Genomic DNA, 13,249 nt, shown 5'->3' with positions numbered 1-13,249 from the left:
AGGCATCCATAGCTTGCTGGTACAGAAACCTGAAGGGAATAAGGTATTGTCCTCTAATTACAGAAGCCAATCCTGGTTAGAAGTAAAGATAAATCTGATAGTTACTGACTTGCTGGAGGTCCCTTCAGATATAACTACTCAACTTTCCAATTAAGATAGTAATTGATAATGGAACTCAAGAAATCAAAGTCATAAAAATGGTTACATTTTACGAGTCAATTGGATGAGAACGCTGGAAGTGTAAGATTCCTCTGAGAGGAATTTAATTACCTTAAAGGAAGGTAGTGTATAACTATTTCATACACCGGGACTTTACATATCAGGTTTGAATTTTCAGTTTATTCCCATTGAACTAAATGGAGAATGTTGATTTTGTAAGAATCTGTTACCCTGAATTTCATATGCCACCCTCCCCAATATGATCCAAAGATTTTGGGTCTTAGTAATTCTGGCTCATCAACTGAACAGAGATTGAATTTACGTATTGATAGTACTGGACCAAAACAAAAAGAAAAACTCCTCAAACAAAGGTGACATCTGACAACCCAAATCTGAGTCATGTTTTTTCTAATGATAAATCCTTTTCATTGATGAGCTTTCTCACCCATTAATTTTTATTCCCTTCAGATTTTGCTTATGTGGATTGTAGCGTTTCACATTTTATTCTTTAAAAGAAGCCCTAAACGCACCTCCTGTGTGTTCTGGTTCCCAGGTGCCTTCACCGGGTAGCGGCTGCTGTAATGACAAAACTCTGCTCTCTGCTGGCCTCAAAGTAGATGCTAGTCTGTGGAATTTGTGAATTCTGTCTCTGACAAGAAGAGCATTGTCCCTCTCATGTTCTGCACTCTCTCTGGCATCAGACTGACCAAGATCCTTCTTTTGGACTACGTTTGCAATCTCAGCTACCAGGTCTGACTCTGATTCTGCCTTTTCTGTAGGATTATATTTATGCACATGAACAACATCTTCCCTTTCTCCTAGCAGCTTGGAAAGTAGTGAATAGAAATCACCTGTGAAAAAAAGAGAAGCGATAAGAGGTGGAGAGTTGATAAGATTGCAAAATTTACAAAATTTTGTGCCTTAAATAATATCATCCGATTCCTCATAATAAGTGAGAGGGAAGGTTGCTCTCAGATGTTCAAGCATGGGGAGAAAAAGATGATTTTCCAGAACAATGAGAAAATAATATGCTTCACATTTCATCTTACAAACCACCCATTTCCTTCTGTTATCTCAGGAGCCAACAACACTAAATAACCTCTATTAGCATAATAGTAGAAACAAAATAATGTGCATGTGACTGCAGGGCATGTTTTAATAAATGGTTTTCACAAGGTTAGTTTGGATTGATTTGGAAGTCAGAGTTCATCAGCTTTCTAAAATATTATCAACACTACAACAGAAAACAGCTATCTTCACAGGCAAACCCTTTGAAGTTGTCTTCTAAAAGCCTATTAAAGTGTAATCCACAAAAAATTAAACGTAGGGCTTCCCTGGTGGCGCAGTGGTTGAGAGTCCGCCTGCCGATGCAGGGGATGCAGGTTTGTGCCCCGGTCCGGGAAGATCCCACATGCCGCGGAGCGGCTAGGCCCGTGAGCCGTGGCCGCTGAGCCTGCGCATCCGGAGCCTGTGCTCCGCAACGGGAGAGGCCACAACAGTGAAAGGCCCGCGTACAGAAAAAAAAAAAAAAAAAAAAATTAAATGTATATTTTTGAGCAGGTGCTATAAAACACAAAAAAATCTAACATCCACTTGGCAACTGGAAAACCAGTTTTATTATTTTGTTAACTGTGCTAATGTAAGTAGCTCCAGTTGTTTATTTTAAATAAGAAACGAATAAATTTCAGAAAAATAATTTTGTGAGAAAAGAATATTTTTAAAACAGTTTCAAGCAAAAGAGATTTTAACAAACTAGTATCATTGGAATGATACATCACTGAAATGTATTTCATGTCTTCCTGTACTAACAAGTAAACTTGGATATGATAATATAATTCCATGAAAACAAACTATAAAATATTACAACAGATACAAAATATGACTATGGAAGGCTCATGAAGCATTTTAATCCTCATCAGTTACATCTATGGCTTCAAATCCATTCACATCAACTGTGTGAATGGGAAACATGTATATTCTCTATGGAATCATAAATCTGCTATTCTAACCCAAACCCAAAGGAAACCCACAGTTCTTCCTTTTCTCACTCTATATTAAGTGCTGCTAATGAAACTTATGATTGTGGAGTCCTTTTGCTTAAGTTTTAATTACATTTATAGCATGATCAGAAAACATTTATAAAGTCTTTTTTATGACCATTAGGAAATAAAAATAATAACTGGTTTAGCCAGGATACATTCCACTAAAGAATATGTTATTAAAATATTGATGCAAGGGGATATGAAGTCTTTCCAAAATGATGCTGAGATCCTGTCATGTTTATAAATAATCTTGGTTTAATGATTCAAAGTAGGTTTTCAATTCTTGCCCATGAAAGCAGCTTATCCTAGGTGAGAACTTCAATCAGAAAATAATTACCAAGTATTAGGGCCAATATCAGTAAAATGAACAAAGCAAATTACAATGCAACCAATTCTGGTAGGCCACAGTGGCATTCTGCCTTACAGAAGAGAAATTAACCCATTACTGTGTAATTGTCCTGCCCCACACACTAAATATAAATAGCTTAATATGCTGTTGTGCAATGAAACATTTTATATAGAAGATGAAAACAAGATGACTTCAGGAACAGAAAAAGAACACAATTTTAAAACTTGAATCCATGACATTAGGCTAATGTTGATGGAGGAACACAGGCTTAGAACTATGCATAGTTATTGAGGTTTGTCAGTAAAAATCTAAAAGCTGTGATAAAATACCAAATACAGAGTACTCGGTTCCTTTGAAATGATCATTTACAATGATCACTGGGTTAGGAAAACAAAAATTTAGCAACGTAAGAGGCTTGGCTTCACACAAATGCACTGGTCTTGTGAGAACACAGCTTCAGAGCAGCATCTCACTTCTAGAGGTTACATGTAGGAGCCCACTAGATGGCTATCTCTTACATTCTTATACACAAACCAAAAAGGTTTCTTTTTTTTTCTCTTCTGGTGTATGGAATATATGAAATCCCAAAATGTTAACCGTCTTTCTTAGTCATATTAAGATCGTGATTGAGGATATCTACCTAACCTTGAGTACAATGGATGGAATAGAATATAAACAGAGGAAGTTGGGTGGTCTCTACCCCAGTTTCATTTCTCAATATTCTCTTTTTCTTTTCAGTTTCTATTATAGCCATATTGGACTTTTACTTCCTTGAATGTCAACTCTAAGAAGATGTTGTTTCTTCTTCCTGGGACATTCTTTCCCTAGTAATCAACTAGTTCCTCAACCTTCAGATTCTACTTAGGCGTCACTTACATCCAAGAAGCCTGCCTTGACAATTGCTGCTATGTGCACCTACAGCACTCTGCTCTTTCCTTGTATTGTTATTACCCGATGTCTGGTCTGCATTTCACACTAGTGTTCGGATCCAACCCCTGACACTTAATAGCTATTTTCTGTGCCTTTAAGCAAGTTACTTAGCGTTTTAAAATAGATAATGACAACTACTCTTAAAAATTGTTTTGTGGATTTAAAGAAGACAGTTAATGTAGAATGCCCAGTCCAGTGTATTTCATAAAGTAGATATCACTAAATTATAGCTATTATAATTACTAATGACAAAGATATAAACTCTAGTTGCAACATGCGTCTGATTCAATCTATTTTTTACCTAAAATTTTTAAAAATCAGTTTCTGTTTCGTATTGGTATTTTCATAATGGAAAAAAGCCACCTTTAAGTTTACAGCCCTCTATTTTCTCAACAAGTCATTACGGCTGCCTTTGTGATTTGCTTCCTGATTTTGCCAGAGAAGGTTGTACCTGCACTTCTGCACTTTCTCTCTCTCTCTTTTTTTTTTATCAGTCTATTTTTGGAGAAAGAACTATCCCTACCCCAGTGTTCTGGACGCCAGCCCTCCCTGAGCCTTCTAAGGCCTTTCCCATCTCCTTTTTCTTTCCTTTTCTAATACAATTACTCTGCCAAAGATTTGACTCAGGCTATAAACACACTCACTTTGGGCTTATCTTGAGTGGTCATGGAGGTGAGAAGAGACCCTCCTCTGACACAGTATGTCTTTCAAGCTTTTTCATTTTCCCTCTTTCTTTAACAAGTTCCAGCACCATCTACAAGAGCTTTCTATGATAATGGAAATAGTCTATACCTGTGCTGCCAATATGATAGCTCCTAGACACATGGGACTATTGAGTATTTGTAATGTGGCCAGTAAGACTGAGAAACTTAACTTTTAAGTTTACTTACTTTTAATTCATTTATATTCAAAGTTAAATAGCCACATGCGGTTAGTATCTACCATACTGGACAGTGAGGGGTTATGTGCTGCTTCATCCTTCCTCATATCCTCTTTCTTCCTAAATCGAAGGCATTTGCTTCCACTCCCTACTTCACTCCTGTATGGCTTCTGCATGAGTTGCTCAAGAGCTCCTAGTTGCCAAAGCCAATAGACTCTTCATCCTGACCTACTGGTGGCATGTAGCACTTTTATAGTTCCTTCAGAACCTCTCTCCTTACAATTGTTCTTTCCAGATCTTCACCTGTCATCTTGGCTTCCTCTTATTCTGCCCAACATATGGAATGTTCCTGTTTTCTGAGGTCTATCCCTGGCATACTTTTATTGTCCCTGGCTAAGGCTTCTTCCTACTAAGTGATCTCAGCCACTCACAAAGCTTACGCTGCTACATTCAGACAAGTGACTCCAAAATCTGGAGATTTCCTAGAACCTAGTGGTACATAAAACTGCCATCTGGAAATTTCCACTTGGATTGAATGTCTATTTCAATGGGATTTTGAACTCAACATGTCTAAACCTGGGCGCTTAATCTTCTCCCCATACTTTATTATTTTTTTTATAGTATCTCTCTCAGCGATGAAACCATGTTTTGGGACCATCAATCCAGAAAACTAGATTCATTTTTCTCTCACCAGTGAATCACAAAGTCATTTGATTCATAGATGCCGATTTGTCAACATCACCTTTTCCCTCCCTCCCACCAGTACTCACCTGAGATTCTTATCACCCCATAATTGTCATGCTGGAAGACTACCCCTTCGTTTTCAGAACAGACCCTCACCCCTGCCTTCGATGGAAAAGTCTGTCTGGAACGGTATTAAAGCTGCTCGACCTTTGTGCAACTGACTTGTGATTGAGGGTAACCTGCGTCCCCTAGATACTTCCCAGTTATGACCCCTTTTCCTCAGCTCAGTTAACCTATGTGTTTCGGGGTAGTATTCTCTAATTCTATTCTGGGTCCTGCTGCTAAGCAGACCATATAATTTAATTACCAAACTGGGACACATTTGAGAAAGGAAAGGGGTGTTGTTAATATTTATACTAGGCATAAACTGGTACAATCCTGGAAAAACTGGGAGGTATAATTACCCTACTTATTCTCGACAGAGATAACATATAAAGAAGTACTTTATAAACTACAAATGACAATAATAGTAATAGCAGCTAGTACTTTTTGAGAGCTCAGCATGACCAAGTCACTTTACTGAGTGCTTTATACGACAGAACACATTTAACTTCCGTGGAATACTTACTGTTCTCATTTTAGATGAGGAATCTAATGGCACAGTACTAAGGTGCACAGCTGGTAGCATGTTGCACTTGGATTTGAAGGAGACAGCCTGACAGAGGGATCCACCTTCTAAGTATCACTATACTGGATCCAGGTTACCTTATCTTCTCTGTACTGGCTGTTATCTCTTTCCTGTGAATTCACCTCAGACCTGTCAATCTTAGTATATTAATTTTTTTTCTTTTTAAAGTAACAGTCTACTGAGCTCAGGTGCCAGGTTTATGATTTAACTGAACAAGTTTCTTTTTTTTTGTCCTATCCTGGCTTGTCTTCTTTTTATTATAAGACTCTAATAAATTAGTCAATACATACATATACAATGTATATGCAAAAAACTGGCCTAAAGAATAATGACCGGTTTCTTTTTGGCTTGAAAAAGTAGAAAAGTTTTCTATTTTCTATTCTCTTTAATAGTTTTCACTTACCACTGGCAATATGCCTTACATGTATGATAAAATTCTCTAAGATGATCCAAAAAAACTTTTTTCGTACATTAGAATTATCTGAGAAGGGACAAATGGCAAGGTATAAATGTGATTTTATATAAAAATAACCCCCTCTCATTTCTTATATATTGTCATATTTCCAGTGATTAGTACTGTTCCTATTATAGCAGATACTCAATAAATAATTCTGGAATGAATACTGTGTTATAAATGGCTTCTGCATTAGTAAAGATAAAAATTTTTCCTTGATGATTTTAGGCTGCAGTGAGTTCTATTTCTTTCTTTTCCTCACTTCAAACTTTGATTCTTATCTTAAGAAATGCAGAAACGCTCTAGGTCTTTAAGTTATTTGGCCGAGTGGGTTTGGTATTTGGGAAACACTAGTGAAGTAGCAGCTAATGTGTCAGGAAAAGGAACACAGCATAACACAAGAGAGTCTAAAACACTACCAACTAAACTCCAAGTTTGTTAGCTGTGCGCTTGTTAGCTATTTCATGGCTCAATGTACATTTTTCTGTTTAGTTGGGATCACTCAGTATTCCCTCCCACCAGCATGGAAGTTTCTCTGGTTTACTTTCAGGAATATGGTAAGATCAAACTAAACAAGATGGAAACATACCTTGAAAAAGTGCCCCATGCTTTTTTCTTTGAATAAAATGCTTTAAGATTATTGGATTAAAAAATAAGTACCCCTACTTTTAGACAGCATAAAATCTTAATTGTGGCAGGCATTTTTATTTTTAAAGTGATCAAGAGCCTCTTGGTAATCTTTCAGAATATAAACCGCCATTTCCCACACAAATCACTAGTACTTCATTACCTAAAACAAACAGCTTTTGTTACTGCTTATTGCTCTGTGATTTCTATGGTACATGGAGAGTAAATAGGATATTCATTGGCAGTTTAACCACTGACAAAATACGCCAAGTAACCAAGCTAATGAGATCACAATCATGCAACAACAACTGATTAATAAGGGGGATACGACGAATGAAAAGATAAAAGCATTTCTTTTTAGATTTTCGTATTTTAGTTTATGAGTCAGTCATAGCTGACACTTTGCCTTCTGGTTAAAGTTGATTTGGCTTACTGACTGTTTACTTATTACCAACCCACAACATTTATCCTACTAGCCTTAGGGAAATAAAACACATGATCATGATGACCGGCTTAAGGATCATACTTTATTACTTTTTCCTCCTATAGGACTCATCTGATTGTGAAACAATCAGAAATGGGCCTTTTAACTCTTTTCTTTTTTTAAGAAAATGAGACAAATGTGAAAAAGGAGAAGTTAGGAGATGATGACTTTTGCAACTGCCATACATACTGATCTATATCAGAAAGGCCAACCATGCGATAAATGATCATTCATATCTGCCTATTGTTATTAGGAAACCAATTCAGAAGAGCATCCCCTCAGCTTCCCAGAGCCTTGGGGGATATTTAGAGTTGTGTTTGATAGATGAGTTCAATAAATAAAGACTTGTGACTGCTCATAAATCATAACTGAATGGAAATACAAACAAGACTTTTATCTTCTTTAAAACAGCAAAGTGGTATTGAGAATGCTTGGAATAAGCTAAGAAGATGCTACTAAAATCATTTGGAATTTATTAGGGGATGAAGGGAGTGTCCTATTTTGAACAACAAAGGAATATAAATTTTAACTACTAAGCCCAGCCTGTGTTTCGCTCTTCTCATAAATGGTTTATCAACTGTTACTTTAATAAGCTTTTACAGTAGACTACTGTTGTGTTAAGTTGCAACCTTGTTCCCTTGATTCTGCTTACTTGATGAAACATGCCAATGGTAATTCATTTTTGTTAGCATAAAACCATTGTGAAATTATTCTGTTTCACAGAAGGTATCTGAAGACCTTTAACTATCTGTGGCCATGGAGTGTTTTCTCTCTACAAATTGTATTTTTGTCATATTCCTCCTGCTTTGGGAGTATAGTAGCTCATGCTGACCTTTGAGTATAAAGATTGATTATATGAGGGCATGAAGACTACAGTGAGAAGAGTTTGGAGCAAACTGAATAAAACATGCTAAAGGTCCTATCTGCAGCAAAAGAAATGCTGTCCAGAAAATAATGTACAATAACAAGGACATACTGGTATTGCAGATTTGACTTTCAATTCTGCCTTGAAGTTTTTTTTGTTTGTTTAAAAAAATTAATCAATTAATTAATTTATTTTTGGCTGCGTTAGGTCCTCGTTGCTGCGCGCGGGCCCTTTCCAGCTGCGGCAAGCGGGGGCTACCATTCGCCGTGGTGCGCGGGCCTCTCACTGCGGTGGTCTCTCCCGTTGTGGAGCACCGGATCCAGGCGCGTGGGCTTCAGCAGTTGCGGCTTGCAGGCTCTAGAGCACAGGCTCAGTAGTTGTGGTGCACGGGCTTAGCTGCTCCGCGGCATGTGGGATCCTCCAGGACCAGGGCTCAAACCCATGTCCCCTGCTCTGGCAGGCAGATTCCCAACCACTGGCCACCAGGGAAGTCCCTGCCTGAAGTTTTTTTTTTTTTGCCGTACGCGGGCCTCTCACCGTTGTGGCCTCTCCCATTGCGGAGCACAGGCGCCGGACGCGCAGGCTCAGCGTCCATGGCTCACGGGCCCAGCCGCTCCGCGTCATGTGGGATCCTCCCGGACCGGGACACGAACCAGCATCCCCTGTATCGGCAGGCGGACTCTCAACCACTGCGCCACCAGGGAAGGGAAGCCCCTTGAGTTTTTTTAAGACATAAAATCTTCCCAATACAACTGACGTAAGTTTCAACAGTAGATCTATACTCTGAATTTTAAAGGAGAGAAACACCCACATTCAGAACTCCTAAATGTAGTTGTATAGATTCGTGCTTGAAGCTGGCATGCCTTTTAGTTTCAGACCACATTCCTTGCCTAAACAATGTTGATAGAACGTTCAGGTTGTACCTTTAGTATAGTGAACATATATAAAAAATCATAATGCATAAGAAATAAAGAGAAAAAAAACATGCCTTAGTTTCCTAAAAGTGCCAACCAGAACATGTAAGTAAAGGATACATTTGTGTGTGAAAAATCTCCACATCTTTCTCATTCTGTATAGTCTCCTAGGATTCATTTCCTCCACCCAGAATCACTGTCTAGTTGGGTTTTATTGTTTAGCTTATTGTACTTATTACATACACAGGGAGTTCTTTACTTACAACGTTTTCAAAGCTTGGTGACATTTCCATTTGTTTTGAATAGCCATTAGTGTTTTTCTGCATAGAAGCAGGCATCATCAACTCATTCACCTAAGCTCACCTGTAGACAAATAGGCTATTTTCAAAGCACTATGGGCAGGAATATACACATATTATGCAGTCATTAAAAATCCTGCATGCCAATAATTTTTATAGTTGGAGGAAATATTCAAGATATGGTATTTTAAAAAGAAGATACAAAAATGTGTATATATTATGATCTAAATATTTTAAAAATAATATACATATGTATGTAAAATATATATTTCACACAGGGTGTACATATACACCCATATTTCTGGGGATTATGGATGATTTTTGTTTACTTCTTAATACTTTTCTATAACTTCCATATATTCTATAATGAATATGATTAAAAAATTCTAATAAGCATTATTTTAAAAAAATCTCTGCAGATTTAATTAAAGCCTCATTAAAATGTTTTCCACTGTTGGGCTTCCCTGGTGGCACAGTGGTTAAGAATCCGCCTGCCAATGCTGGGGACATGGGTTCGAGCCCTGGTCCGGGAAGATCCCACACGTCATGGAGCAACTAAGCCCGTGCACCACAACTACTGAGCCTGCAAGCCACAACTACAGAGCCTGCGCTCTAGAACCCACAAGCCACAACTACTGAGCCCGCGAGCCACAACTACTGAAGCCCATGCACCTAGAGTCCATGCTCTGCAACAAGAGAAGCCACTGCAATGAGAAGCCCGCGCACCGCAACGAAGAGTAGCCCCCCTTCACCACAACTAGAGAAAGCCCGCACGCAGCAACAAAGACCCAATGCAGCCAAAAATAAATAAATTTATTTAAAAAAAATGTTTTCCACTGTTGCACGATCCAGGACAACCTGATAGGTAAAGATGTCCATATAATGAGGTTCCTCTGGTGTCTCCATAATTATACTTTTTGAGATAGAGTCTGAGATACATTTGCCTTCGGCCAAATTTTGTTCAAGAGGCAGCAAAGGCAGACAAGGATGCTGCAGCAGGTTAGTGTGCTTGTGAGTAAGCACAGGGTGGGCAATTCTACATGGATTCACACAAAACTCAGATGGCTCTTTCAAACTAGTTAACTTCTGGTCAAGGTTAATATTCTGGTGAAAATTAATAGCTAGCAATTTTAGTGGTAAGAATTTCAAAGGAAATAAAACACATATTTCTCCTGCGGAAATAGAGTATTAGATAAACCGTGTTAAAATAGATTATTAGTTTGCTTTGGTTTTTTTTTTTTCTCTCCATGTTGGAGGTACCTACTACTTCCCATCCATTTGTGGCACTGCTACATTTCTTTTTTTCAGCCTATGGCATATGAGTCTTTCTCTCTCTCTCTTTTTTTCTTTACTACCTCAGTAAAGGTCATCCCTTCTTTCCAACACAGCATTTATGACATATCATGACCTTTATCTTCCTGCCTGCTTTGCCAATGTATTAAGACAGGAAGCAAAAAAAAAATATTGTTTGTATTATCCAGGTAGAACTTTCTCTATTATTTAGTCACTGATGGGTACAGAGCTTGCCTTTGGTTACATGTCCTCTTATGTTTTGGGTCTTTTCTTCCCTGCCCCTCAACTGTTCTATTTCCAATGGGAGTTTTATATCCTGTGTGACCAACATAGATGTTGTCTGTTAGTTTATGGCTAGCACAACTGAAATAATTCAGGGCTTTTATGTATCGGATATTTAAAATATTGAAAGAGTCAATGCAACCAGGAGGAGTACCTGAACATAACTTGTTTTTGCCAGAATACCAAAATAAGGCAAAGGGTTAAGTCTGAGGGATTTCTTTAAAAATCAGCCTACATGGTGTAATTTATTTGAATAATTAGAGCCCTCCTATCGTCTCCTTGGTCCATTTAACACCCCAGGGAATGAATACAAATAGACATTTTGTGCAAACAAACATCTCTGAGAAGAATGGGATACTCTCTCAGTAATGAGTAGATTTGCCCTGTGTATTGCAAGGAGATAGATTGATCTAACTAGCAAGTCAAATAAACTATGTGTACAAATATGCATTTGGAATATTTCTATATTTCTCTTTAAATTCCAGGCTGGTGATCCCCAAAGACTAATGGAATAATAGAGAGGCTACAAAGGCCATTGAAATAGCTTTTGGTGAGGTATTTGTCTTCACATAATCTAGGAGGTGACATTCTGATGGACCTACTAATTTCAACATATGAATGCCACAGCCTATTTTCTGCAGTACGAAAATTGAGTCAGACTACTGGTTTTTTCTTCCCAAGTTAAATCACTTTACAGCATTTTTATTCATAAGTAGAATAAAATGGTAACTACAGGAAAATAATTTACGTATCCACAGAATTCTTCTCTGAAACCATTAAGACTATACTGGGTATATAGCCCAATATATCAATAAACATATAAGGGTATATTTAAGCTTCTTAATACTATATGTATATGCTATCAAACATAAAAGGGTAAATGAATGGCAGTATATGAAAGTGTATTAAAGGATTTGGTTTTTAGGTATACATGACACCATCTAAAATCCTATGGTTTGAAAAGAACAGATTAAATCTAATATTTAAGGTTCCTCTGCTAATAAAACCTCCGTGTTTCTAATCTTTCAGGGGTCTCAATGTCTTTCTTGATCAACTCATGTAACTTCAAAAGGAAAAAAGTCCAGCCTCAGTTTCCATAGAAAAATTTTACAAGCTGCATCTACTAAATGGTGATCTCATTCCACACTGTACCGCATATGCTGGTATTTGGAAATGTGTTCTAAGATGACTCCAATTCTTCCAAAGACATACAGTTCAAACAGTGTGTGCAATGTCAAAATAATTCATTTTAAGTCTGATTAAATTTCTGGAAAGTTATAGTAAACACTTAAAACTACTATATTTAGGCTACAATTATTGATTTCCTTACAAATTATATACACAGGATTGAAAAATTTAGCTATTTTAAGCCATACTCAATAGTTCAGTAGGAACCACTTAGCATAAATTATTCACTATAAAATCATCTCCCTTTTTTTGACTTAATACAAAAATAGAAACAACTTCGAGCTAAGTTTATTTTTAAGCCACTTTGTTAGAATGAGATGTTATGGAACATACTCTATATAATTTCAAAACTTTTATATTACAGTTTACCCTATTCTCCTTTCAGAATGCATTTTTTTCCTTTAAAAAGTCTGAGTTTTTAATTTTGCAAATACTATTAGTGCAAGAGTACTATCTTTGACGTAGACTTAACAGAACACATTTTGAATAATTCCTATAGTGGTTTACAATACCCAAAGAGTCACAAATTTCTATAAGTTGCTAATAGAAAAATCCTATCTATTTCCTATACACTTTATGTTGTCAATAGAAGCATGTTTGCATTAACATTAAACTAATGCTTTTAAATATATTACATCTAGGCCAAAAACGACTTGATAACATACTTCAACACCTAACACAAAGTGCTATGTTCCAATTTAACTGGCAAGAAAGCAAGATTCAGGAGAATAAATTTTCAGTGCCAGCACATACAGTATATGACCTACAACATCAAATATTACCACTTTAAATAAATAGAACAGAGGAAGAATGAAGCTTTCCTAACTCATCAGATGGCAACTTAACACAAAACTACAAATGCATAAGATGATAATCCCGCCTACCTTAACTGAAGGCAGAGAAGAATGACTTAAAAGAGAGGCAAGATATGTTTAATTCTTAATTTCTTTTTTTCTTGAACCTCAAGTATAGTTATGAACACACCATACAAAACATACAAGAATTTAAATGTTAAAGGTCATAAGGTTTCAAAAGCAGCCCACTGATTGTTTCTAATGATTATATCTGCACTTCCTTGCACTATATATAAAAGTTACAACAATAAATAGGG

At 37.0% G+C, this 13,249-nt stretch overlaps 1 protein-coding gene across 21 annotated transcripts in view; it reads right to left on the bottom strand.

The window, feature by feature from the left end:
* The window catches only part of PAM (peptidylglycine alpha-amidating monooxygenase), a 280,433-nt gene that overhangs the window by 41,111 nt on the left and 226,073 nt on the right, over positions 1-13,249 (bottom strand). For 15 of the 21 annotated variants that reach the window (XM_060296058.1, XM_060296059.1, XM_060296061.2 and 12 more), the window contains one exon: positions 690-1,010. The exons of the other annotated variants lie outside the window; for them this stretch is intronic. In XM_060296058.1, coding sequence (XP_060152041.1) covers positions 690-1,010 — 321 coding nt within the window. The remainder of the gene's footprint in view (positions 1-689; positions 1,011-13,249) is intronic. 21 annotated transcript variants of the gene reach the window in all.

The sequence above is a fragment of the Globicephala melas genome, chromosome 3 (assembly GCF_963455315.2).
Source record: "Globicephala melas chromosome 3, mGloMel1.2, whole genome shotgun sequence".
Taxonomy (NCBI): domain Eukaryota; kingdom Metazoa; phylum Chordata; class Mammalia; order Artiodactyla; family Delphinidae; genus Globicephala; species Globicephala melas.
This window is presented reverse-complemented; position numbering and strand designations above follow the sequence as displayed.